Consider the following 24,984-nt stretch of genomic DNA (forward strand, 5'->3'; position numbering starts at 1 on the left):
TCAACTGACTGAGCCACCCAGGCACCCCTCAGAATATCACCCTTAACAAATTTGGTGTGTTTCATGCAAACCTTTTAATGCTATCTGTGCATATTTCCACCATATTTGCGTTCTTACTGTTTAGGCCTCTTTGAACACTTTTACCAATTAACATTAAGTAACATTTGTGATATAATTTAAAATTCCTTGTAAATATGTAATGGCTGTATAACATTCCATCACACTTAACCATATCCCTGGTATGGTTTCCATTGCTGCAGTGAACATTTTTGTGTTAACATTCGTTTCATATTTTACATTATGATAGTCTTTCAGATATATTCCTCAAAGTGAAATTAGTGTATTAAGAAGTATGCAATAGGGGTGCCTAAGTGGCTCTGGCAGTTGAGTGTCCAACTCTTGATTTTGGCTCAGGTTGTGATCCTAGGGTTGTGGGACTGAGCTCTGCATCTGGCTCTGCGCGGAGCGCGGAGCCTGCTTGGGATTCTCTCTCTCTCTCTCTCTCTCTCTCTCTCTCTCTCTCTCTGCCCCTCCCCTGCTTGTTCATCCACACTCTCTCTCTGTCTCTCTCTCCAAAAAAAAATTTTAAGTATGCAATATATTTTTTTACATTTTAAATTTTATTTATTTTTGAGACAGAGAGACGGAGACAGAGTACTAGCAGGGGAGGGGCAGAGAGAGAGGGAGACACAGAATCCGAAGCAGGCTCCAGGCCCTGAGCTGTCAGCACACAGCCTGACGCGGGGCTCGAACTCGTGGACCGTGATATCATGACCTGAGCCAAAGTCAGACACTCAATAGACTGAACCACCCAGGCACCCCAGTATGCAATATGTTTTAAAGCTGTTATATCCTGTCAAAATTCTTTCTAGATAGTGTTAATAATCTGCTTTCCCCACAACAGGGTTTGGGGGTGCACATCTCACTGTATCCTCACCCAGAAATAGGATGATAAGTGTCTTAAACTTTATTTGTTGAGTGATTACTGACATCTTGGCTTGATTAGTTTTTCTTTGATAGTGGGGTTGACAAGGCTGGGGTGACCTCCTGGTGGCCGTCTTCCCAGGTGGTGTTGAAAGCCCCCGGGTCCTACGGCCTGAGCAGAGGGCTGGCAATGGGCTGGCCCCCTGCGGCTGGCAGGGCAGTAGCTGGCTGGGCGGTGGCAGCGGGGTGGCCAGGAAACACTAGGGGGCTGCCAGCAGGGTAAGGAGGCAGCTGAGGAAGAAGCCTTGCTGGTGGTGGGGGGGACCCAGTAATTATAAAAAGAAACCATCTGTTCTGGGCCGGTTATTAACCTGCTTTGGGTGTTGACATGACAGCGCCGGGCAAGATTTTTCACAGGCAGATGGTGTATTTTTAGCTAGAATGAACTTTTTTATTTTTCTGTTTTTTTATTTTATTTATTTATTTTTTTGAGATGTCTGGCTTGGAAGTAAACACGACTGGGGTGTGTTGCAATGCATGGTGGGGAGGCTGTCAGGAATGGGGCTGGAGGTTTGGAAGGAAGCAATTCTCTCCCCATTAGTTATTGAGAGGTGCCATCTAGTGGTCAAGTATGCACATCCTCTGTCAGTTTCCCTCCCAGCCTTCTTGGGTTACCTGACCGGCCAGGACGTGGCTCCACCAGGATGCCTGTTATTGAGTTCCCCTTGGGAGGGCGGCTAGGGTCTTCCTGAGGTTTTAATAAGCCATGAACAGAACATCAGCCATATCTCCTGCAATCTTTTTGCATAGAAACCAGAATGTGTCTCAATCCTGAACAATCAACATATGGCAATTAAGAAATGCCAGGATTCATCTAAACCACACAGGGAAAGGGGGCTGACTGATGCGTTTTCAGTTTGTTGGGAGGAGGTAAATGGCTTTATTAACCGGAGGAGGCTTCTTGGACTATTTGATAACGGTGGGTCAGGAGGTGAAGCTCGAGTCGGCCAGCTGGATTGTAGCCTCAGGGCAGCTGTGGGTATCCCAAGTGCTGGCACACAGAAGGAGCCAGAGGTGATGGCTACTTACTTAATTTGTATGAGTTTTAAGGGAAGGACTTCACTCATTCTCATTTGCAAAGCAAATGCCAGGATAATAGCTTCTGTTACATAACAATTAATTGGTAACAATAAATACAAATGATCAAACCCAGAACTGGCAGGGCTGCAGGAAGACACACACACACACACACACACACACACACACACACACACAGAGTGCTGGAGAAAATACTTGGTGATACAGTCTTTTGGGAGAGTGATTTGAAGAAAAAAAGTCACAGGAACCATAAAATTGTATACACTTTCCAGCCAACAAATTTCACTTCAGGGAAAACATTACAATAAAATAATTCAAATGGAAAAAGGATAAAGATATTCATAGCACTGCTGTTTATGGCAGCAGGAGAAAAGGGAACCAGCCCCAGTGCTGAGCAACAAGGACATAGTCAAACTGCATATGTGGGCAATATAATGGAATACTAATAGCCAATTTTAATAAGTAGTAAATGGGGATGGGTATATGAAATTCGGTAGAACTTCTCCATACACATTGTTTACCTTACAGCCGTTTCACCCTTCCATGCTTGGGGGGAATAAAGAAAAAGGCAAATTCTAACAGGTGCTGGTGACCCTCCAGGCTTCCAAAGCGGTGAAGGCATGGTTCAGAAGAAGCAGTGTGCAGCAGACAAGAGGCCCTGCGTTGTGGGCATCTTGTGCCCCGAGGCGTTCTAGTGTTACGAAGTGTGAGTGCTTTACCTGTCCCTAAACCACACAAGGACCAGCCTGGTCCCCAGCTCCCTGGGGCTGCCTCCTGGGCTGGACTCGAGGCTGAGTCTTCACGAGCGTGCTCCGGGGGCCCTACCTCCTCAGAGGCATGGCCCCACTGTAACATGAACTCCTTGAGCTCCACCCCAGGCACGTGGCACTTGTACCCACGGACTCTGGCAGGAAGGTCAGCCATGCCGGGAACCATTTTGGATGTGGGGTCTTCTCTCTAGTGTCTCACCAACAGAATCTAACACAAGCCACAAATGTGAGCCACATTTCTAAAAAGCAAGAAGAAACAGATGACATTCACTTAATAATGTAACTTAACCAAATAGACCAAATATTATCAACTTGTAATTGATATAAATGATTATTGAGATCTTTTCCTTCCTTTAAAATATTAAGTCTTTAAACCTGGTGTATAGTTTTTATACTTATAGCACATTTCCTTTCTGACTAGCCACATGTCAAGCCACATGTGGCCAGTGGCTACTGTATCAGGCGTCACAACTCTCTAAAATACATAATAGAAAATGTAAAGATGAAAGATTTTTCTTTTCCACTTGGGTCACCAGTGACATGGACATCTCCCTGTAAAGGGCCGGGAACCTCTTTCTGTCCCTTCTTTGTTCTGAAGTTCAGGATCTGGGCTTGTTTGAGGTCCTTGTTAGAGGTCAAGAGAAGGTTGGATGGTGTTGTGGGCTCAATTGTGTGCTCCCCAAATTCATAGGCTGGAGCCCTAACCCCCAATGTGATAGCATTTAGAGGTGGGGCCTTTGGGAGGTAATGAGGGTTAGATGAGACCATGGCCAGGACACCCATGATGGGATTAGTGCCCTTATGAGAAGAGACATCAGAGACCTCACTCACTATCTCTCTGTGAAGACACAGTGGAAAGACTGCAAACCAAGAGTTCTCACCAGAATGCAGCCACACTGGCACTGTCATCTTGGGCTTCCAGCTTCTGGACAGTGAGCAATAAATGTCCATTGTTTACATTAAGTACAAGCCCATTGTTGATGAGTACCCAGTCTTTGCTACTTTGTTGTGGCAGCCCAAGGCCACTGAGACAGATGGGGCACTGGAAGGTTGAGGACTTGCTGGTAACTCCCTCCTCACCCTCTCTAACTAGATTTAGGGGCAAGGGCATTTTCTCTCTGTATCTTGGGATAACAAGCTGGTCTGGTGTGTGGCTAAAGACCTTCTCCCTGGATGAACCTGACCATCCTCAGCAAGAGGGCTGCTTGCTGCAGCCACTAACAACCAGCCTTGTCCAGGGGCACCTGGGTGGCTCAGTCACTTAAGTGTGCAATTCTCAATGTTGGCTCAGATCATGATCTCATGGGTGTGGGATCAAGCCCCACATTAGGCTCTGCACTGCTTCGGATTCTCTTTGGATTCTCTCTCTTGCCCTCTGCCATCTGCTCACTCTCAAAATAAATAAATAAAACTTAAAAAAAAAAAAAAAAGAACCAGACTTGTCCTTCCACCCTGGTACAGGCAGCCCACAGAGGCCTTCGATCCCTCCACTCTTCCCACACCCCTCCCAACCCCTGCCCCCGCACCTGCCTAAAGAACATCTGAACACAGACTGGTCTTACTTTTGGTTCATCATCGCTAAGCTCAGGGAGGTGGCAGTGTTGCAGGCAAGTATCCTGTATTCTCCCAGACCACTTCCACTCCTGCTAACCTCTTCTCCCAGCTCCCACCCCTCCCCCTCTGCCTTCTCTGCAGTGTGGCATGGTGCCTGTTTCACTACAGAAAGGGAAGTGTTTGGGAGAGAACGTTCATTGCCCACACATCTCCTTGCCCTTGACTTGCGCCAGCCCCTCCTCTGCGCACCCCTCTCCCTCTGGAGGCTGCTGCTCCAGTCTTTCTTCTCCTTCCCCTTCATCACCATTTCCCACTCTGTGCAGGGTTTCGCCCATAAGCATGTACACATGCATTTCTTCCATACTAAAAAACAACAAAAATTTCAACAAGGGTACCAGGACAATTCCATGGGGAATAACTGTCTTTTCAACAGATGGTTCTGGGACAACTGTATAAAAAATGAAGGCGGGCAACCCCCCATCTGATACCATATAAAAAATTAACTCAAAATAGATCATTTCTTAAATAAAAACATGGGAATAACTCTTTATGATCTTGTATGAGTCAATGGTTTCTTAGACATGACACAAAAACACAAATGACAAAAAGAAATTGATAAATGGGACTTCATCAAGATTAAAAACTTTTGTATTTCAAAGGACACCATCAAGAAAGTGAAAAAAAATAACACAGGATGGGAGAAAATAATTACAAATCATGTATCTGATAAGGGACTAGTATCTAGAATATATAAAGAGCTCTTGGAACTTGAAAATAAAGAGACAAACAACCCAATTAAAAAATGTGCAAAGGATTTGAATAGACATTTCTCCAAAAAAGATATCCAAATGGCCAATAAGCACATGAGAAGGTGCTCAACATTATTAGTCATCGAAACAACAATGAGATGCCACTTCTCCCCTACTCTGATGGCTAAAATAAAAAAGGCAATAACAAGTGTTGATGAGGTAGGGAAGAAATTGGAACATTTATATATTGCTGGTGGGAACATAAAATGGTGCAGCCACTTTGGACAACAGTTTGGCAGTTCCCCAAAATATTAAACATAGAGTTACCATATGACCCAGCAATTCTACTCCTAGGTATATACCCCAGAGAACTGAAAACATGTCCACACAAAAACCTGTATGTGAATGTCCATTAGCAGCATTTTTCATAAGAATCAAAAAGGGTTAACAACCTAGGTGTCTGTCAGCTGATGAATGGATACACAAAATGCGGTATGTACATTGTCTGAAACATGCGATGGGATGTTATTCAGCAATAAAAAGGAATTATATACCGATACATGCTACAACAGGGATGAACGTGGGAAGATGCTAAGTGGGAGAAGCCAGTTGCAGAAGACAACATATTGTACGATTCCACTTGTGTGGAATGTCCAGAATAGAGACTGAAGGCAAATGGGTGGTTGTTAGGGGCCGGGGGAGGGGAGAACGGGCAGTGAGCACTCATGGGTGTGGGGTTCCACTCTGGCATGGTGAAAATCTCCTGGAATTAGATAGTGGGAACGGGTGCACAATCTTGTGAATATACTAGCAATCACTGAACGGCAAACTTTAAAGGGCAGATAGATTTTATGGGATGTGAATTATATCCCAATAAAGCTGTTTAAAAAGCACCTCTGGGAGCGGCTGGGTGGCTCAGTCGGTTAAGCAACCAAATTCGGCTCAGGTCATGATCTCACGGTTTGTGGGTTCGAGCCCCGCGTCAGGCCCTGTGCCGACAGCTCGGAGCCTGGAGCCTGCTTCGGATTCTGTGTCTCCCCCTCTCTCTCTCTGCCCCTCCCCCACTTGCGCTGTAGCTCTCAAAAATGAATAAACATGAACATATATATATATATATATATATATATATATACACACACATACATAAAGCACCTCTTCCATCTCTAGCCACTGCTGCGTTTCTCTTCCCCTTTGCAATGGAATTCTTCAGATGACTTCACCAGTTTGGCTCTGTTCTCCGGGTGCTTTCCAGCGGGCCTCTGCTCCTACCACCCCACTAAATGTTCTCCTGTCACAGCAGCCACATTGTAGGCGACCACTTCACGTGACATCCACGTTACTGAACACAGGCTGGCTCTTGGTCCTCATGCCACCCGATGACCCCCGTGGGCAGCGTCTGGCACGGCTGGGCCCCCTGCCGGCTGCCGCGCTCTCCAGGCCCTCCTCCGGCCTGGCCGGCTGCTCCCCAATCTCCACCTCCACCTCCGCGGCTCTGGCCTCCGGTCTGTCCTATGGGGTTGTCCACGTGTGCAACAGCGTTTGTCAGCCCGGACTCTCGCCTGCGCTCTAGTCCTTCCCGTACAACTTTGCATTCAGTCTCCAACTTTACATGCCGAAACTGAGCTCCTGATACCCACACTCTCCGCTCAGAAACCATGACAGACAACCACCACTGGTTGGTGGCTGGCCCCCAGCCTTCTCTGTCTCACAAACCAGGAGCTTCACGCTTGCAGCTGCACTGACCTCTTTCTCTCACACCCTATATCCAATGCACTGGCAGATTCTGTTGGTCCCACCTGCAAATATATCGGCGTTTAATGTCTTAGCACCTCTGCACGGAGCCTGGTGCCAGCCATCATCACCTCCCACCTCCTTAGCGGCTCCCAGGTTGCCCTCCCGGCCCCCGTGAGTCCAGTCCATGGCAGCCAGTGGTCCTGCTAAAAGGTGAGTCAGGCGTGCTTCTCTGCTGAAACACCTCCCATGACTCCTGTTACCTCGCTCCACGCAAAGCCAAAGTCCTTACGATGCCTCCAGGGCCCTGCTCCGTCTCCCCAGCCTTGGACATCTCCAGCAGCTCTCCCCTTCTCTCACTCTGCCAGCCACACCGGCCTCCTCTGTGCTCCTCCACCAGCCTGGGGACATCTCCACCCCAGGGTGTTTGCACTTGTTGCTTCCTCTGCCCGGGATGTTCTTCTCCCAAATATCTGCCTCACTTCCTTCAGGTCTTGACCCAAGTACACCTTTTCAGTGATGCCTTGTCTGGCCACTCGATCTGAAATTGTAGCCACCCAGCTCTCACCGTCCCCCTCTCTGTGTTGTTGTTATCTGTATACTCAATCCTTCTCAGATACTCCATTATTACAGGATCGACATCAAGGAGAAGGGTGTTGAGATTATTTCTTCAGAAACCAAATGAAAAAAGGCTCGTCAACAGAGCTGAACTAACAAGGGGCAGGCCGAGTGCCTCCATAGTGCACCTCTCTTGGTTGGGAATATTCCTAGTGCTGGAAAAGACCCCAGAGGTATGAAAGAGTATATTTTCCAGTTGTGCTTGTGGTCTGTCTCTCTCTCTCACACTGTGGTCTGTCTCTGTCTCTCACACTTTTACGAGTGTGAGCTCTGCGAGCGGAAGGATACAGCTCCACAGCTGTATCCCCAGTGCTATAGGTACTCAAGGGGCTCTTGTTGAATGAATGAATAAAAATAACACCGATGGGCTTCCTTGGGGTTTCATTTTCCATCTCACGTGCAGGCCCAACACCAGCACCACCTCAGTCTCCCACACCGGCTTCTCTTGAGCACAAGGAAAGGCCACATCCCACGAGCCCGCCGAGGTGAGCTCCGGAGTCAGGCTGCGTTCCAGGTCACTCCCCAGAGTCGCTGCAGTGAGAGAGCCCTACGGAACGCAGTGCTGGTGAGGCTGGTGAGGTGTGGAGCGTCTGCAGCCCACATCTGCTGGGGGGTGCAAACCGGCTCAACCACTGCAGGGGACAGCCGGGCAGCATGTGCTAAAGCTGCACATATGTATGTCCTGTGGCCCAGCACTGCCACCCCAATCATACCCTTGACAGAAATGAGAGCTTCGTCCACCAAAGACGTCTACGGAATGGTCATGGCCCCTTTTTTCGTGACGACCTGGAACTGCAAACAACCCAAATGCCCATCCACAGTAGAGAGGACATATGGTTGTGGAGGGCCCACCAAATAGAATATTCCACCACAATGCAAAACACCAAGTACACACAGATGCTTACAACAACATGGAGAGTCCTACAGACAGAATTTGAGCAAAGAAGTCTGAACAACAACAACAAATCTTAGACTATGATTCTATCTATATGAAGTTAAAAAAAAAAAAAAAACAGAGGAAAACTTACGTGAACACCAGTCCCTCGGAGGCAGGGACCCTTGGAAGAATCTGAGGGAGGCTTCTGGGTGCTGGAGATGCTCTGTATCTTGACCTTGGTGCTGCTCCTGTGGGCCACCTGTGTGTGTGTGTGTGTGTGTATGTGTGGAGTCTGAGCTGAACACTTAAGATCTGCGCACTTTACTGGATGTAGCTTAGACTTCGATAAAAAACCCAAAGGTCCCAGTGGGTACCCAAGGTGGCCAACTGCCCCCACTTCTGAACTTCATGTCCCACCCCATGCTAATTTCCTCCTTGTACTGCTCTGAAGACATATCGATTTTCCTAACTGCTTACTCCTTGACCTTTGGAGAGGAGATCGATGTTCAACATACCCTGGACTGAACAGTGGAGAACATGGTACTCTCAGAAAGTACATCCTTGCTGAGCTCAGTGGCTCTGCGTCATTGTTGTCCTAACTTGATGGGGACTGGACGGGCTTTGTTTCCTCAAATCAGGTTTGCATCAGAATTATGTTTGTTCCTCAGAGTTTTGACTCATGTGATAATCAGCTTGTGAGACTTTGAGGCTGCCTGAGTGAGATGTCGCTTTGTCTGTGACTTGAATAAAGGAAACAATCACTGTGTCCATTGTGCTTTTGAATGCTCTGTTTTCATATCTCGGAGCTGTTCATCATTGGGTGGGTTTCTCCCTAATTGAATTGAAATCTGCACACTGTCTTTGCCACAGCCTCATTGTGGGATGAATATGGGCCCCATTCCCTTTCCCTGGGCCCTCCTGAGAGCCAGGCTGCCACTCCCTGCCACGTGACTCAGGGCCACTCCTCTCTGTGCAGGTGGGAGACGTGGATATGGACCCTCACACCCCTCAGTATGTCCCCTCAGGCCTCCCAATTGTGCTGGTTGTCCAGACCCGGGTCCTGTGCCCACTCCTAGAGCCAGGATGTGGATGGCTCAGCTGTACTAAAGCCCGTGGCCAAAAGTAAGGAAGAGGGCTTCCCCAGGGGTGTGTGAGAAACACGCCTGTGACCGCCTTTATTCTCATGGCCCTATCACACTCACAACACTTCTGACAGCACATGTGGGGATTCTCCCCCACACCGAGTGATTCCCCACAACCAGCTGGGTGTCCTACAATTCAATTCAGTTCTGACCTTGTCCCCCTGGAGTTAGTGCAAATGCCACGGACAAGACTGCCCCCACTTCCGACGTCGATCGCAAGTCCCAGGGTGTCACCTGGGTCAGGGTTCCCATGACCCCCCTCCTTGGGTTTGATAATTTGCCAAAACAGCTCACAGGACTCGGTGAAAAACATTTACTGGTTTACTATAAAGGATATGATAAAGGACACAGATGACCAGCCAGGTGAAGAGATGTGTAGGGCAAGTACGTGGGAAGGGGTGTGGACCTTCCCCCTTCCCCAGCGCACCTCCCGTCCAGCAGTTCTACGTGTTCACCAGCCCAGAGTCTCTCTGAACCCATACTTCCGGGTGTTTTATGGAACCATCATCGTGACTGATCATTAACTCAGTTTCTGGTCCTTCTCCCCTTCCTGGAGAATGAGGAGTGGGACCGAAAGTTCCAAGCTTCTAATCATGGCTTGGTCTTGTCCACTAAGTACTGCATTAGGACATAAGGCACTCCTGTCACCTGGGAAATTCCAAGGTATTCAGGAGCTCTGTGCCAGGAATTGGGAGTAGAGACCAATATATACAAGTGTATTACTTCACTCCAGGAAACACCAGAGTGTGAGCACCCGAAGGAGAAACGTGTGCACAGATGAGCCATGGGCGCCCACCACCCCATGAACCCACTGCAGCAGCAGGGGGCAAGGAGCTGTGAGCAGGCCAGTGTTTCAAGGTGAGGACACAAGTGCAGAACAGAAGATGTGGGGAGCCTGGGCCTGTCTTGGGGGTGATGACTGCATCCCAGCCCCTGCCCAGACTCCCTCTCACTGAGCTCCTTTGCCTTGACTCCACTCTTTTAGACCAGCTCCAGCCCAAGCCTGGGGAAAGAGATTAGCAAGTGGCTGGCTTGGGCCAAGGCTGAGAGGGTTCATCTACTTCCTGGGTGGGGGTGGGGACCCCAGGAGGCTTGGTTGGAATACAAAGGAAGGCATTTTGGCATTTTAAGAATGTTGGCAATTTGCAAACCGCATAAAGTTTCCTTTTGTACACACAAAGGAAGACTTGTGGGGTGTGTGTGTGTGTGTGGTTCCAGAATCCTGGAACCCTGGGTTTCTACAGCCCTGGGTGTTGCTGTGGGCACCCAGGGGTCCTGTTAAGCCCAGCTGTGCAGAGAAAGAATGGGCAGCACCAGCACTGGCTTCAGGCACCCGACTCCTCTCCCTCCCAACTTGGAGCCACAGTGGGCAGAAACCGTTCTCCGGAAAGTCTGTTATTTGGGGTCAAAACATTTGGCTGGACCCCCTGAAGTGACACTCCAGGGATTGAAATTTCCCCTTGTTTTTGCCCAGAAATATCTGGCTTGGTCTTCGCCCACCCCTCGTCTCTTCCTCCCTGCCTGCCCGCCTGCCTTTCTGTTTTCTGCATTGGAACATTTCAGTCAGAGCTGGGCTCTGTGGTGGTGAAGGGAGCTGGCAGGAGACAGGACTCTGGGAGGGACATGGGATAATGCTCTGGCCACAGCCTCTCATCTGGCGCTGACTCTGACTCGTGTCAGGGGTGCACCTGCCCCTGGGGCCTCAGATTCCCTGCCCCAACAGTGAAGGAAACATGAGCTGCTCCTGAGAGCCTCCCTGGGTTTTCACTCTCCTTGTGTGACACCCTCCCCGCAACCGTCCTTACTCCCTATTCCTCCCTTGCACACTGCTCCAAAAGCTAGTCTGAGGCTTTGACATGGGGAGTCTGGGAAACTAGGAGGGAGGCTGAGAGGAGCGGAAGGTGTGTGTGTGTGCACGTGTGTGCACAGGGCTCCCTCTCTGCTGGGATAAAGACTATCTTGTGGGGTCTGGCCCATGCCCCTCTGTGGTCTTGCCTGAACTACTCCCCCCAGGGCCCTAAAGGAGCTCCTTCTGTGCCCGCTGTGCACCACAGGCTCCCTCAGTTTGGGCCCGGCTTGCCTGGAAAGGTACAAGAGTGGGGGGACAGGAAAGGGAAGGGTCAGGAGACCCCCCAGTGTCTGTCTCAAAGGCCTGGGTGCGGGCACCAGTGGAGACAGGATTAGCTGGTTAGGGGAAGCCGGTGGAGTCAGTTTCAGACACAGGGGCTCTGAGGCCCCAGTGACCCCAGCATCTTGCCATCATCCTCCATGAGCTAGGGGAAGTCTCAAGGCCACCTTCAAAGAAAGGCATCTGCAGAACTCTGCCGAGAATGTGAGGGCTGTAGGTGAATGGTGAATGGTGAATGAGTGGTCCCCCTGCCCTCAAGCAGCCTGGACTCCAAGGCCAGCTTTGGTGGGCACAGGTCTACTCAGACACCTCGTGACAGGTGGAGGGTGGGAGCCACAGCAGAGGCTGCAGGTGTTCTGGGAGCACGGATGGGACAGTCAATGCTGCCCTGGGACAACCAGGAAGGCTGCAGAGCAGAGGTGGCAGCAGCACTGGGGTCCACAGGGAGGCCCAAATTCATGGACAAAGGCAGATGCTGGGTTCAGAGTCGGCAAAGTCAGAGAAGAGAAGCCTGGGGTCTGGCTCTGTTGGGTTTGGTGACGCAGAATTCCTCCTGTGGCTCGTGGACCCAGCCCCAACATCTGAAATCCTGGCACAGGTCTCTGAACCTGCTCAGGGCTAAGGCAGAGCATATGCGTCGAGGGGGTGGGCCCCTTCGTGGGCTCCCTCCCCTCAGACATGGGAGCCTGGGTGCAGAGACAGGCAGGAAGACAGCCCAGAGCCTCCTGGTGCCAGGTGTGAAAAGCCCGACTCAGAGGCGGCCTCTCCCCTGCCCACAGCCCTCAGGAGGGTTACTTCCTGCAAGGCCGGGTCAGAGGCAGGCCAGCAGAAGTGGCTGCCTCAGTTTGCAAGAATGGCATACGAGCTCCAGGATCCTGGCTGAGAACTGGGTCAGCCTTGCAGTCACTCCTAGTCTGCCCGGTAGCCGAGTCCAGCAGTGGCCCTGATGTCCCCTGCATCCTCTTTCTAGCTGAGTCCTCAAGAACAGGCTGAGGCAGGGGAGAGGCCCGGCCAGCTGAAATCCTCTGATATCAGCCTGAATGATGTCCCCCTGCAAACTGGTCTTAACATCACGTCTGCAGAAAGCTCTGCCTGGAAGGGGGTGGAAAGGAACTTCCTGCCCCTGCTGACAGGGCAAAGGTCAGTGTTTGGGGCGAAGTGCTGGTCCCCAATCCTCCAGAAAGAGGCCAGGGCCAACAATTCTCATCCAGCACCTTGACTGGAGGCTCCAGAGGTGAGGCTCAATGAGCATTTCATCATCATCCCTTCTGCCCTGCCTTCAACCCCATTTCTTACTTGATTCATTTATTTAACCAACAAATGTTCAGTGCCAGGGACAGGAGGGCAGTTAATAAAACGACCCAGAGTTCCAGTCCTAATGGAGATTACCATCCTTTCTGATAAAGTCATGACTTCCTTGAGGCTCAACCAAACACCACCTTCTCCAGGAAGCCCTCCCTGATCACACAGCTGTTCTGGGAGCTCTGGCTCCTGGCTTTGTCTATCCTTCTTTCAGGACTCAGGCCACATCCCCTTCAGACTCAGGATGGCCTTATGTAACCTGGCTCTGCCTTCCTGAGACTGATGCTGATAGATGGCTTACTGAGAGACGGCTCTCAGAAAGTGGCACGTGCTGTCACCACCAGCACCAGTACCACTGCCTCCACCATCATCAAGGAGGGATAAGATTCCTCCGGTCCTGTCAACCCCCTGCCTGACTCCCTGCTTCTGGTAATTGCGCCCAGCACCCATACAGGTGGGCCCTATTTAAGAAGACTCAGCACCTAAAAATCCCAATAGTCAAAACTTCCAGGGAGGGGTCACTGGCTTACTGCCCGCAGAGGCCGCCCTCAGTATCCTCAGAGTCCTTCGGGAGCGCCGCATCCCTGCCCAGGGGCAGGTCAAACTCTAAAGGGCCTGCCTGTCAGTCAGTCCCCAAATGCCATGAGGTCACTGCTGAGACTCCACTTTCCACCTGGAGCAACTTCTGTCGGGGCTGATGCCACAAGGGCGCTTCAGGCAATGCTGAGGTGGTGGGGGGCTCCAGTGCCCTTCATAGGCGTGGGCCCGGTCCTTAGAACCTCCCCTGGCCCATCTCCATCTCCCAGGAGGAGGGGCAAGAGAGGCCCCTCCCCGGGCTGAAGGATCAGCCTCTGGCAGGCAGGAGTCCACGCGCAGCTGGGAGGAAGGATTCCCAGGCGGTAGACGGGAGCACTTGGCTGGCAGGACAGCCGGTTCCCGTGCCCTTGCCAGGCCTTGTAAGTGAAGCCCCAGGAGACAGTGAAGGCTAGGACATAGGCCCAGCAGACCCAGTCCTGCAGCCAGACCTCAAGCTTCATTCTGGGGAAAGGGAACATTGTGAAGAGCAGAGGCATCGATTCAGCCTGAGGACTCCTGACCTCCTGCATGTGTGGGGGTGGAGTGGTAGCCAAGGGCGAGGGTCAGTTGTGCGGCCTTGGCTTGGGGCAACTCCAGAGCTTTTCAGGACCACACCTGTTGGGGAGGCAGGTGAGAGAACGCAGAACCCAGCAGCCTGGTGGACAGCGAGCCCCTTTTCAGAACAGCCTGGGGCGGGGGTGGCTGGAGGCAGGGCCTGGCCTGACCCTTGACCCAAGCCAGGCTGACAAGGTTGTCTCTGGAGGGGAGCAGACGTAAAAGAGTGAGAGATGGGGTCTCTTGAGGCATCCCCTTCTCTTCTTGGGCCCAGATCTTCTTTTCTGAGAGGCCCTGCTTCCTCCCAACACATTCCCCTTTGTGCTTTAGTGGCCAGGGGCACTGGTCATCACTCGACCTCACACACTGGCCCAGGGCAAAGTTCAGCCCATGGCATTTATTTAGCTTCCTGGTGCACCATCTGCAGTCATCTAGAACATCCTGTAGAACAGGGGAGGGGCCAGCTCTTTAGGAAGAGATGGAGACAGCCAAGGCCAGCCGTCTGCCACCCACCACCACAGGCAGATGAGGCCTCAGTGGAGCCTAGTTCCTTGTCTCAGGGATCCTAGGGGCCTGGGGGGCTATACAGCCCCTCTCTCTGCCTCAGCCATCTGCACACAGCTATCAGGGCAAGCTCTTGAAAGTCAAGAGCAGACGTGCTGCCCTGCTGAAGGTTCCAGTGGCTCTCGGCACATCTGAGCTGGTCCCGCCACCTCTCTGGCCTCAATCCAGCCATGCTGATCCAGAACACATGGACTCCTCTCCTCCTCAGGGCCTTTGCACTTGTCATTCCCTCTGACTGGAACACCATCTCCCCAGATGGCATTGCTGACTCTCTCACCAATCACAGGGAGTTTGCCTCTGTGGCGTGCTGCCCTCCACCTGCCCACTATGTCATACCTCAGTCCCTGTCCCATTACAGCACATACTAGGACCTACAGCACCAGCTTCTGTGCCTGTCTCCTCCGCTGGAGGAGAAACCTTAAGAGTGGGGACCTTGTGTTACTCACAGCTGTGTCCTCAGCACCTGGCATGGCACAGAGCAATGAATCTGCATGAATGAAAGCCCTCCAAAGGTTGCTGGCCACTCGAGCCTTTGGGTCCTTACAGGCTGTACCTAACACCTTGGGGCTCAAGGAAGCAGCCACCCTCTCCCAGTCCTGGGTGGGGGGAGGTACAAGGAGAGCAGGTCTAAGGGTCCCAGGTTGAGGGACAAGGCACCACTTGCCCAGCCCTGGTGAGGAAGTCATGGACCTTGGTTACCTGCCCTGCATGCCTGGGTCTTGTGCTCTGTGCCCCCATGTCAGGCATCTGTAGAGAAGGCTGGCAGTGCCCAGGATCCATTGCAGGCATCCTTCCTGTCCAAGTGAATGCTGCCCCTGCTGCTTCTACTCCCCTCTACCAGGCAAGGGAGGCTCCAGGAGAGTGCGGCTGTGATCGAGAGGCCAGTGGCTGGAGCTGGGCACTCCCCACCCCCCCCCCCAGCACCAGCTCTGGGGTGAAGGGATGGGGCTGCCTGGCCTGGCTGTGAGAGGGTATCTGATCTGTCTTCAGGAAGTTGTCTCTCATCCTGTGATGTGTCCTGCCCTGAGCCCTCCGCCCAGGCAGAACCAACCTGGACCAGTTTGTGTGGCTCAGGGAGACCAAGGGCTTGAAAACCAACACGTTCTTGGAAGTACCTCTGACCCTCTCCCACCTGCTCCCTCTGCCTGCACAGAAAGGCCATAGGCAGGCCCCGGTGCCTCACACTTTACCTCTTCTATCCTCCCTCACTGGGCTGGAGGCTTGCCGTCCCTGGGATCCAGCGACCTGCCAAATCAGAGGTGGCATTCTAACCAGACCCTCAGGATTCTATTTGCATGTGAGGATTTGAGAACTGGCAGAGGGCAATTCTTCACCTAGGGCCTGGAGCCCAGATAATGGGGTTGAGACCTCCGATCCTGGCCAGAGCCCACTGTGCCATGAGGGTAGGGGATGCTTTCCTTCCCCCAGAGTCACTACTTCTAGCTGACAGTGATCTTCCCCTCTTCTGCCACAGGGCAGAAGCAAATGCAGGAGACCATCAAAGGACCCATGACCCTATGGCCAGCTGCAGGCCAGGCATCAGGAGGCTGGCCTTCAAGCTCCAGTCCCAACACACTCGCTCTGAGTAAGGCCAGTCGCTGCACTTGGGGCTCTCCCACTCAGTGACACGACCCCCAGGAGCAGGCCAGGCAGGAGGCCGCATGGGAAAGCTTTGAGCCTGGAAGGCCCAGGCAGAGCTGGACAAGTGGCTCCGTGTTTATTCACTGTCCATCCACTTAGATGACTCACACCAAGTGAGCAGGGCTACAGGTGCTGGGCCATGGTTAGAGTACCCAGATGGATGGCGAGGTTTCCTTGGGAACCAGCCAAGAACACATCCACGTGGTGTGAATGTCTGACCCCACTATGCTGCCAGTGTTCCCAGGAACACCCAGTGTGGTATACAATTGTTGACATTTGCCACCCAGCATGGTTTCAGCCCCTCACGAGCCATGTCTGAAGCAAAATCCTCCTGAACTTTTTGACCACGCAAGTCCATAAATGTTCTTTTTATTGTTAAATCAGTCTAGGTAGGGTTTCTGTCACTTGCAGTGAAGAGTCCTAACAGAAAACGCTGCCTTCCCCAGCCACAGGGAGAGAGGAGGGCTGGACTGAGAGGCATCAGACTCTTGGACAGCTGGACAGAGGTGAGATGGGGCCAAAGGCCTGGGCAGACTGCCCTGGACCCCCAGGAGTCAGGCTGCACCAAGCCTGGTGGGTACTCGGAGCATGGCTCTCTTGCCTGGCTCAAGGTGAGCCCACATGCCTGGCCTGACAAGGCCCAACCACCCAGGCCAGTGGGCCTCAGCAAGATGCACGGGCAGACGGTGGTTTCTAGGGCTCCCGGTCTTCCCTGGGGGTGTGCTTGTCCCAGGGCCAGGTGCTGTGGTGCACCTCCTCAGAGAACAGGGGACCTCGCGCCAGTCCTACCTTCCCTCTGGTCCTGACAGGTACCCGGGGTTGTCTAGTTCAAGGGGTCATCTGGGGCTACAGCTCATAGGGCTGAGAAATAAATTTGTTCCCAAGAGGCCGAAGTGTTTGGGTTTGCTAACTGGAAAGAGAATTACCTGAAGTGGAGCAGAAGGCTGCCAACGTCCAGCCCAAAGGCACTGGGGGCCGAGAGAGAAAGAGCCATTCCCACTGCGCCTGCCACCCACGGGGCAGGGTCCTGGGGGCTGCTGGGCAGTCTGGGAACTCTGTTCTCTCAGGAGCACGGGCAATGGAGTCTGACTGGGTGCAGAAGGGACCCGGGAGGCCCTCCCGCACAGCTGCAGATTCGGGTCAGCTGTGGAAGGACGACCAGGAGACGCCGGAGGCATAGAACTCCACGCGGCTGGGCCAGTCGCCGTCCCCACTGCCCTCCTTGTCCTCGTCAGAGTCATCATCGTCCCCGCTGGATGCTCCGCAGATGGCCCCGGCCAGGTAGGCCGGCTGCCGGGGGGACCCCACGCTCTGCTCCTCCTCCTCCTCCTCCTCCTTCCGCTTCTGGGCGGCCAGCTCGCGGTAGCAGAGGCTGCAGACGCGCAGGGGCTTGGGCGACAGGCGCGGCAGGAGGAAGCGCTCTCGGGAGCACTCGGCACAGACCACGAAGCCGCACTTGCGGCAGTGGTGGCGCCGCGTGAGGGCCGAGAAGCGCGTCTGCGTGCAGCGCATGCAGATGTCCGTGGCCTTGTCGGGGATCCAGGGCGCCGCGTGCTCCGTGCTGGGCTGGCGGCCCGTGGCCAGCAGCTGCCGCCGCACGCACTCCTCGATGTGGCTGATCCACTCCTGGCGCTCCGTGGTGGAGGCGGCCGACACCACGAAGGACTTCTTGGCCGTCTTGATCATCCAGCGGTTCTTGGCCTGCAGGGTCTCGGGCAGCGGCTCCAGCGTCACCTCCTCCAGCGGAATGATGTGCTGGCTGCGGTACTTGCGCTTGTTGAGCACGATGCTGCCGTACACCAGGATGTCATTGAAGAGGAAGAAGATGCGCGGTTTGGCCTTCTTGCGGCACTCCTTGGTCAGCACGCCCTCGCCCAGCAGCACCCGGCCTGGCAGGGCCAGGGGCTGCCCGGATGCCCCGAAGCAGCTCTCGACCGCGGCGATGCGCTGGCTGTTGATCTCCGTGTTGGCCAGGTAATCCACCATCTTCTCTGGCAGCCTGGCTGTGGGAGGAGCAGCAGGTGAGGGAGGCATCAGCTTGCCCGGCACAGCTGGGGGTAGGCAGGGAGCGGGAGGTGGGGGGGCGGGGGGGAGTGGTGGTGGGACCACACTGCCCACCCCGCCAACTCACTGAACCCACCAAGCCAGACAAGCCACTCATTACCCTACTGCGACCCAGAGGGCCTAGACAGCCACCCAACCAAACAAACTCGGTGTCCCAGAAGCCAACTCTTAGCTATGGAGAGATGAAGGGGGATTCCCCCGTGAGGGGCATGAGGAAGTCGGCTGGGGATGGGACGTGTGGCTGCGCCAGGCTACCACTGTGGGCAGTAGGGGCTCGATTCCCTGGGGAGCCTTGGGATACAGGGTAGAACGCGTCTCAGCGCTGACCACCCCAGTTGAGCCCCAACTCCCATCAGGGGCTTCCAGGGGCACCGAGGACCTGGCACGTTGGGCCTGCCCCAGGTGGAAGGGCACAGGTGCATGTACCAGGACACCAAGTGCCAGGCCACGGGGGTCTGCATACCTAACCCACCACTGACTCCCCCATCCATCAAGCCAAACCATCACAGACCTGCAACCCACTCACTCAGCCTGTGAGCTCAGTGGTCACCACTGCCATCATCGCAGGTACCATGTGCTGAGTGCTTTCTGCACGTCAAGCATGAATATCTTATTTAATCCTCACACCAATCCTAGGAGGTAGAATCCCGCATTGACAGGAGGGAAAGTGAGGCTCTGTGAGTAAGTAGGGGGCCCAGAGCTTGTACCCCGGGAGACAGTGCCTTCCTCCGTGGAGGGTGAGGCCCACTCTGTCCTCCCCTGCCAAGCACAAAATGTCAGTGGCCCAGGTCTCATGCAGGCCCCCTGTGCTCTGTCCACACATATTCCCCTGAGCCTGCAGACTCATTGCTTTGAAGACCACCCAAACACTACTGACTCCCCAGGTCAAGCCTCCGGTCCTGGTTTCTCTCTGAGCTGTGGGTGTCCACCTGCTCACGTGATTTCTCACCCGCTCATCTGAGAAAAGGTCCTCGAATTCAACATGCCCAACACAAACCCAGCTTTTTCCTCCAGCTTTTCTTCTTTTCCATAAACAGAACCATTCACCCAAATCTAGGACTCATCCTTGAATTTCCTCTTTCCTGTACCTCCAACATTCAGCCCATAAGCAAGCTCCGCCATTTTTCTCTCTCACACTGAGCCAGAGGCTGCCTGCTTCTCACCACACAGCTACCCCGTTGAATCTGCAGCAAGGCGCTATCATGCCTGCCTGAGATAGGCTCTCCCATGCTGGCTCCCTCCTGTGACCTCTCAGCTCTTATTTCCCTTCAGAAAGGGTCTCTGACAACCCCAGCTCAGGTAGCTTCTCCCCAGACCCAGGACAAGGTTGGCAAACTATGGCCTAAGGGCCAAGTCTGGCCCATGGCCTGTTTTTGTACATAAAGTTTTATTGGAACATGGTCACTGTCATTCATTTACAATTGTCTGTGGCTGCTGTCATGCTGCAAAGGCAGGCATGACTAGTGGTGACAGAGACTATAGGCCGTAAGGCCTAAAATATTTACTCTCTGGCCCTTTACAGAAAAAGTTTGCTGACCCTTTCTCGAAGATGTTACCCTGTTTTGTTTTGTTTTGTTTTGTTTTACAGGATTTATTAGGACTTTATATTTTCCTGTCTATCTATCACTTGCTTATGTGTTTTCTATTTTCCTCACTCAGTTGTAAGCTGCATGAGAGTAGGAGCCTTTTCTTGTTTGCTACAGTATCCCCAGTGCTTGGAACAGTGCTAAGTGTTTTGTAAGTTGCTAGTGAACGAAGGGACCTTTCCGAAGCTCCCAGACACCCACCGTGCATGAGTTAGCTCTTACTTCTGAAGAGGAAGCAGGTAACAGCTGATGTCACTGCCAGCACCATGTGTACAGGCACACACAGCATGACCTTGGCCAAGCTGATCACACATGTGGTATTTCTGGGTCACCACAGTGTAGTTCTGTATGTCAGACCGCTCGTGGGAAGCTAGAGCAGGGCCCCGTATGGGGGTCGGACACACTGCACAAGAGGGGTGCTCGGCCCCCTGAGTCACATACCACGTGCCCCCTTCAGACCACAAGGCATCCTGAGAAGCTCTGCCCACACCACCTTACGAAAGAACAACTATTTTTAGTTTGCTAATCTTGGCTGTGTGTTGCAAACCTAGCTGATTATTGGTGACAGCCTGGGGCTCTCCTGCCAGGACTGATTACTGGGTCCCTGCTGTGGATAGCCTGGCAAAATTCCAGAGGCCACCCTCCAGCCCTTGGGCTCCATGCTGGGACCCTGGGATGGGCTGGATGATGGCTGCACCAGAAGAGCTCAGTAGAAAGAGACCACCAAATGCAGTGAATGTAGTGCCTGCGGTGGAGACAAGAGAGATGTCTAGCAGCAGGGGAACAGCAGCAGGGGAACGGGTCCAATAGCCAGGTCCGCTCGTACAAGGGAATACTGTCGGCTGTAACTATGACCCAGCCAATCTATGTGGGTCAACATCAAACGGTGAGTGGAAAAAGCAACCTGCTGACTGGTGTGTGACACTATATAGGCAGACATCACACAGCATTTCAAAAGTGTTCAAGATCTAGATCTCTGAATAAAGATGGACAGGATGGAACTTCACACTCATGAGGGTGGCTTCTATTTAAAAAAAAAAAAAAGCCCCGAAACCCCAGGCAATAACAAGTGTTGGCAAGGATGCAGAGAAGTTGAAACCCTGGCACACTGTTGCTGGAAATATAAGTTGGTGGAGCACTAAGGAAAAGAGGATGGAGGTTCTTCGAGAAATTAAAAATAGAAATACCATATGATCCAGGAATCCCATTCCTGGGTGTATAGCAGAACAACTGAAAGCAGGGTCTCCAAGTGGTATTCACAATAGTCAAGAGGTAGAAGTGTCCATCGATGGGTGGACAAAATGTGCAACAGAAGACTGTTCTGCCACAGAAAGGAAGGAAATCCTGCTATAACATGGATGAACCTTGGAGACATTTATGCTCAGTGAAATAAGCCAGTCACAAATATACAGCATGGCTCCACTTACACGAGGCACTTCCAAGTAGTAAAATTCATAGAGACGCAAAGTAGAAAAGTGGTTGCCCAGAGTTGTTATTTAATGGGTGTAGAGTTTGTTTTGCAAGATGAAAAGAATCCTGGAGATGTTTCACAACAATGGAAATGCACTTAATTCCACTGAACTGTACACTTAAAAATGTCGAGGTTTAAAAAAAAAAATGATAAACCCAAACCAAAGTCAGCAGAAAGTGGCCTGGGGAAGGGTGACCTGGATGTGACCAGGAATGGGGGGGATCAAGTCGGACTGCACCTTAATCTATGATATTTTCTTTCTTTTATTTAGAAAAAGCAGCAGCAATGTGATAAAATCACAATACCAGCCAGTTCTGAGAAGTGGGAAGATGAGCTTCTTTTTCTTTCTCTAAATGTAAGGTCCTCAAAAAGAAAAGAGGTCAGGACAGTGTCTGCTTCAGGAGCTCTGAGCTTACTGGCTGGGAGCTCTGGCCTGCAGTGCATGCAGTGGGTCACCAGGTGGGGCCTCCCCTGACCACACAGCATCAGGGTCCAGGGACACAGGAGATGCCAGGAGCCCTGAGCAAAGAGTGCTACCTGTTTCCTCCAAGCACACCTGTGTGTCAGGCTGCCTGGCAGAACTGGATGAAAACCCAATCTTACCACCACAGACTGAGGCTTAACACATTTGGCAGCTGAAGCAGACAGACTTTGTGCTGGGACAGAAGACAGCAGATGGCTCCCACCTGGCTCTGTGGGGTTTGGTGAGCTCTAAGGGGCCAGCCTGCCCAGGTCCCCACTCTGACCTGGCGCTACCCAGGTGGGAGGCATGGAGGAAGTGAAGGGCAGCACCCAGGGAGGGGAGAGGTTCAGGCAGGGGAGGGCCTACAACTCTGTCTCCTTGTCCCTTGTAGGGGCACCAGGATGCCCCATGCAAGACTCCCATACTGCTTGTCCCCAGTCGATGATCTATAGACCCTCTCCAGGCCCTCGTGGCCCCTGTTCAGCTGCTGGCAGCAAAATGTGGCCCAGGAAGTGTGGGGGTGTTTGTGAAAGGGATTTGGGCCCTGAGCTGATCCCACACACTGACTGGGGCATCCAGAAGCCTCACATGCCCTTCTCCTCCATGAGCCTATAGTGGGTCCCAGGTTGGGTGAGGGGCTGGGCAGACAACATTCTCCTGGGGTTCTCTCCATATCTGCCCTCCCTTCCCACAACTGTAATGTCACACCTTGGTTTGACATGGCCTGGACATTTTTCTTGGTAAATATGGCAGCTCTTCACCCAAGCAGATGGGGAATCCTTCTTTTTACCATTCTCACCAAAGAAGTGAATCTCTCTCCTTTAGGACAGGGGAGGGGAGAGCTGACCCCATTCCTCTTGGGACTAGCCTGCCTCCGGACAGCCTCTGGCATTGGGATAGTGCCTGTGCGGCCTCCGCTGTGGTACCCAGCACCCAGGGTGCTGACAGAGGGGGGACATTCCTGGAGGGTTGGTCAGTATCTGACAGCAGGGAAATTAATAGACCTGGTTTTGTTGTTGTTGTTTGCTTGTTTGTTTGTTTGTTTTTGGAAGGTTTGGGAGGGTGCCAGGCTCCTGGGCTGGCCCTCTTGAACACAAGTGATCCCACCACCTGAGCTGGGCTGAAGGTGCTCAGTGAGCACCAGGGTCTGGGGAACCATGCTCCAAGTGTTGCTGGATGGCCAGGGTTCTGTGCATGACGGACGAGGTGTCTGTCAAACCTACCTCAAGTCTGACCCATTGCCGGCTTTTCTAAATAAAAGTCATTGGAACATGACAACAGAGGCTGGTTGCAAAGCCTAAAATATTTACATTTGGCCCTTTATAGAAAAAGTTTGCAGACCCCTGATCTATACTACCCCATACTATCAAATGCATAATACAACTCCTTCAGGGATGCACCTGACACAGGGCTGTGTCCTGAGGGAACTTGTTCTCTCCTCTCTTCTACTCAGAAACAGCCTTTGTGTTTTGAGAGAGATGTCTGGGGCCCCACCCTGGGAACCCTGGAAAACAGGACCTAGGAGGGACACCAGCTCCACCCTTCTGTTAGAGTTACAGTTGGGGACACTGCTTATAAGAGAGGGAGGAACCTGGCCAAGATCACAGAGAGGGGGAATAAGGATACTAGCCCCTTGGACTATCCTTTGGCTTCTGACTGGGGCCAGGCTGATTCATCACCAGCTCCTCTTCCCTCCAGCCCCAACCAGGCCCATTGGGCTTCCACACCTGCTTGATTTCACCTTCCAAATATTTACTGTAAGTCTGACCATGTGCCAGACACAGTCCTACTGTGTTTTGCACCAGGTTACAGCAAGGAACTAGGGACAGGTCCTCCAGTAACAGACTTCCTGGTGGGGCAGCCAGACTAGTAAGTAAATCAACAGGTAATTTCTGACTGTGAGTGCTAAGTGCCATGAAGAAAAAGACAGAGGATCTGCCTGGCACAGCAGGGGTGGGGGTGGGGGTGAGGCAAGGTCTGGTGAGGAAGTAACCTGGCACCAACCTTAATACTGTGAAAGAGTCAGTCATGCAAAGGCTAAGGAAAGAATGTTCTGGGCCTTGGGAATAGCTCGAGAATCTGACCCATGGAGGCTGTAGAGGACGGAGAGAGAGGTAAGACATAAGGTCAAAGGGACGAGCAGAAGCCAGTCCTGAAGGTCCAGAGGCCAAAATGAGGGTCTGAGTTTTTCTCCAAGTACACTGAGGAGAGTGCCATGATCCAAATGTCCTCTCCTTCCAGAGGGGGCCACCCCTCAGCCTTGTCCAGCCCTGTGCTTCCCCGAGGCCCTTCTCCATGAAAAAAATAGTAATAAGGAAAATAAACCAGAGGCACCATTAACTAAGAGCTTACAGCTCACCACGTACAAAAGTAAGCACATTATAAGTATTATCTCACTTAATCCTCACAAAAGCCCCACTGGGGAAAGTATCACCTCCATCATCAAAATTACTGCTCAACGGCTCAGCTCCAAAAATAACCATGAGCTGCGGAAGGCTGTTGTTGTTGACCGAAGACAGAACCAGAAATCCTGAAGTCCAGAGCGCAGGGCTCCTCTCCAAATGCCTGATCCCCTGCGTACACTCCAGCTCCAACCCAGGGATCCCTTGGGGGTGGTGTAGGCAGGTCCCTTAAGCTCAGCTGGACTGCCTCACCTCCTGTCTTGGGGCTGACGGGTGCAGGGACACAGGCTGAAGTTAGAGTCATCTCTTGGCCAGCACAGACCCCAGTGGAAATTATGTGCCCAGGAACACCCCAGTACTAAGTGGAAACTGTGTGCCAAGAATGACCCCAGCAAGGACAGTCCCCTCCTTGCTGGCTTTTGACCCTCTGGGGTGAGATAACAGCTTTGCTCAAATTGCAAATGATATTTTCCTTGGACTGTGGAGATAAAGTTTCAGAGTGACTCTGAACCTTGGAACCTTTAGAACCTTCATTTTCCCACCTGCAAAGAGGGCTGATGACACCACTCCCCTGCCTAACTCTTCCGTGTTCAGGGAGAGAGAGAGAGGGAAAGAGATTCCAGTTCATTCCAGGTTGGGACTATCTCTATGGGCCTGCCTCGGTGACTTCCTCTGTGAAATGGGAGATTAAGCCCCGCCATTTCCTTTGACAACTCCTGCCAAAAGTCACAAATTCCAACGCTTCGGGGTTCAGATTGTTCCTCAGTGA

General features: G+C 52.4%; 1 protein-coding gene across 5 annotated transcripts in view; it reads right to left on the reverse strand.

The window, feature by feature from the left end:
- Nucleotides 1–599: 599 nt before the first annotated feature.
- Nucleotides 600–24,984, reverse strand: part of PLEKHF1 (pleckstrin homology and FYVE domain containing 1) — a 37,667-nt gene continuing 13,282 nt past the window's right edge. For 4 of the 5 annotated variants that reach the window (XM_019423284.2, XM_019423285.2, XM_019423286.2 and 1 more), the window contains exon 2: nucleotides 16,583–18,232. In XM_019423284.2, the coding sequence (XP_019278829.1) occupies nucleotides 17,370–18,215 (846 nt within the window). In that variant the 5' untranslated portion in view covers nucleotides 18,216–18,232 and the 3' untranslated portion in view covers nucleotides 16,583–17,369. Of the gene's footprint in view, nucleotides 3,032–16,582; nucleotides 18,233–24,984 lie in introns of those variants that run through there. The other variant, XR_002073580.2, reaches the window with a different exon arrangement.

This window comes from Panthera pardus, unplaced genomic scaffold (assembly GCF_024362965.1).
Source record: "Panthera pardus isolate Hobbes unplaced genomic scaffold, ASM2436296v1 HiC_scaffold_18, whole genome shotgun sequence".
Taxonomy (NCBI): domain Eukaryota; kingdom Metazoa; phylum Chordata; class Mammalia; order Carnivora; family Felidae; genus Panthera; species Panthera pardus.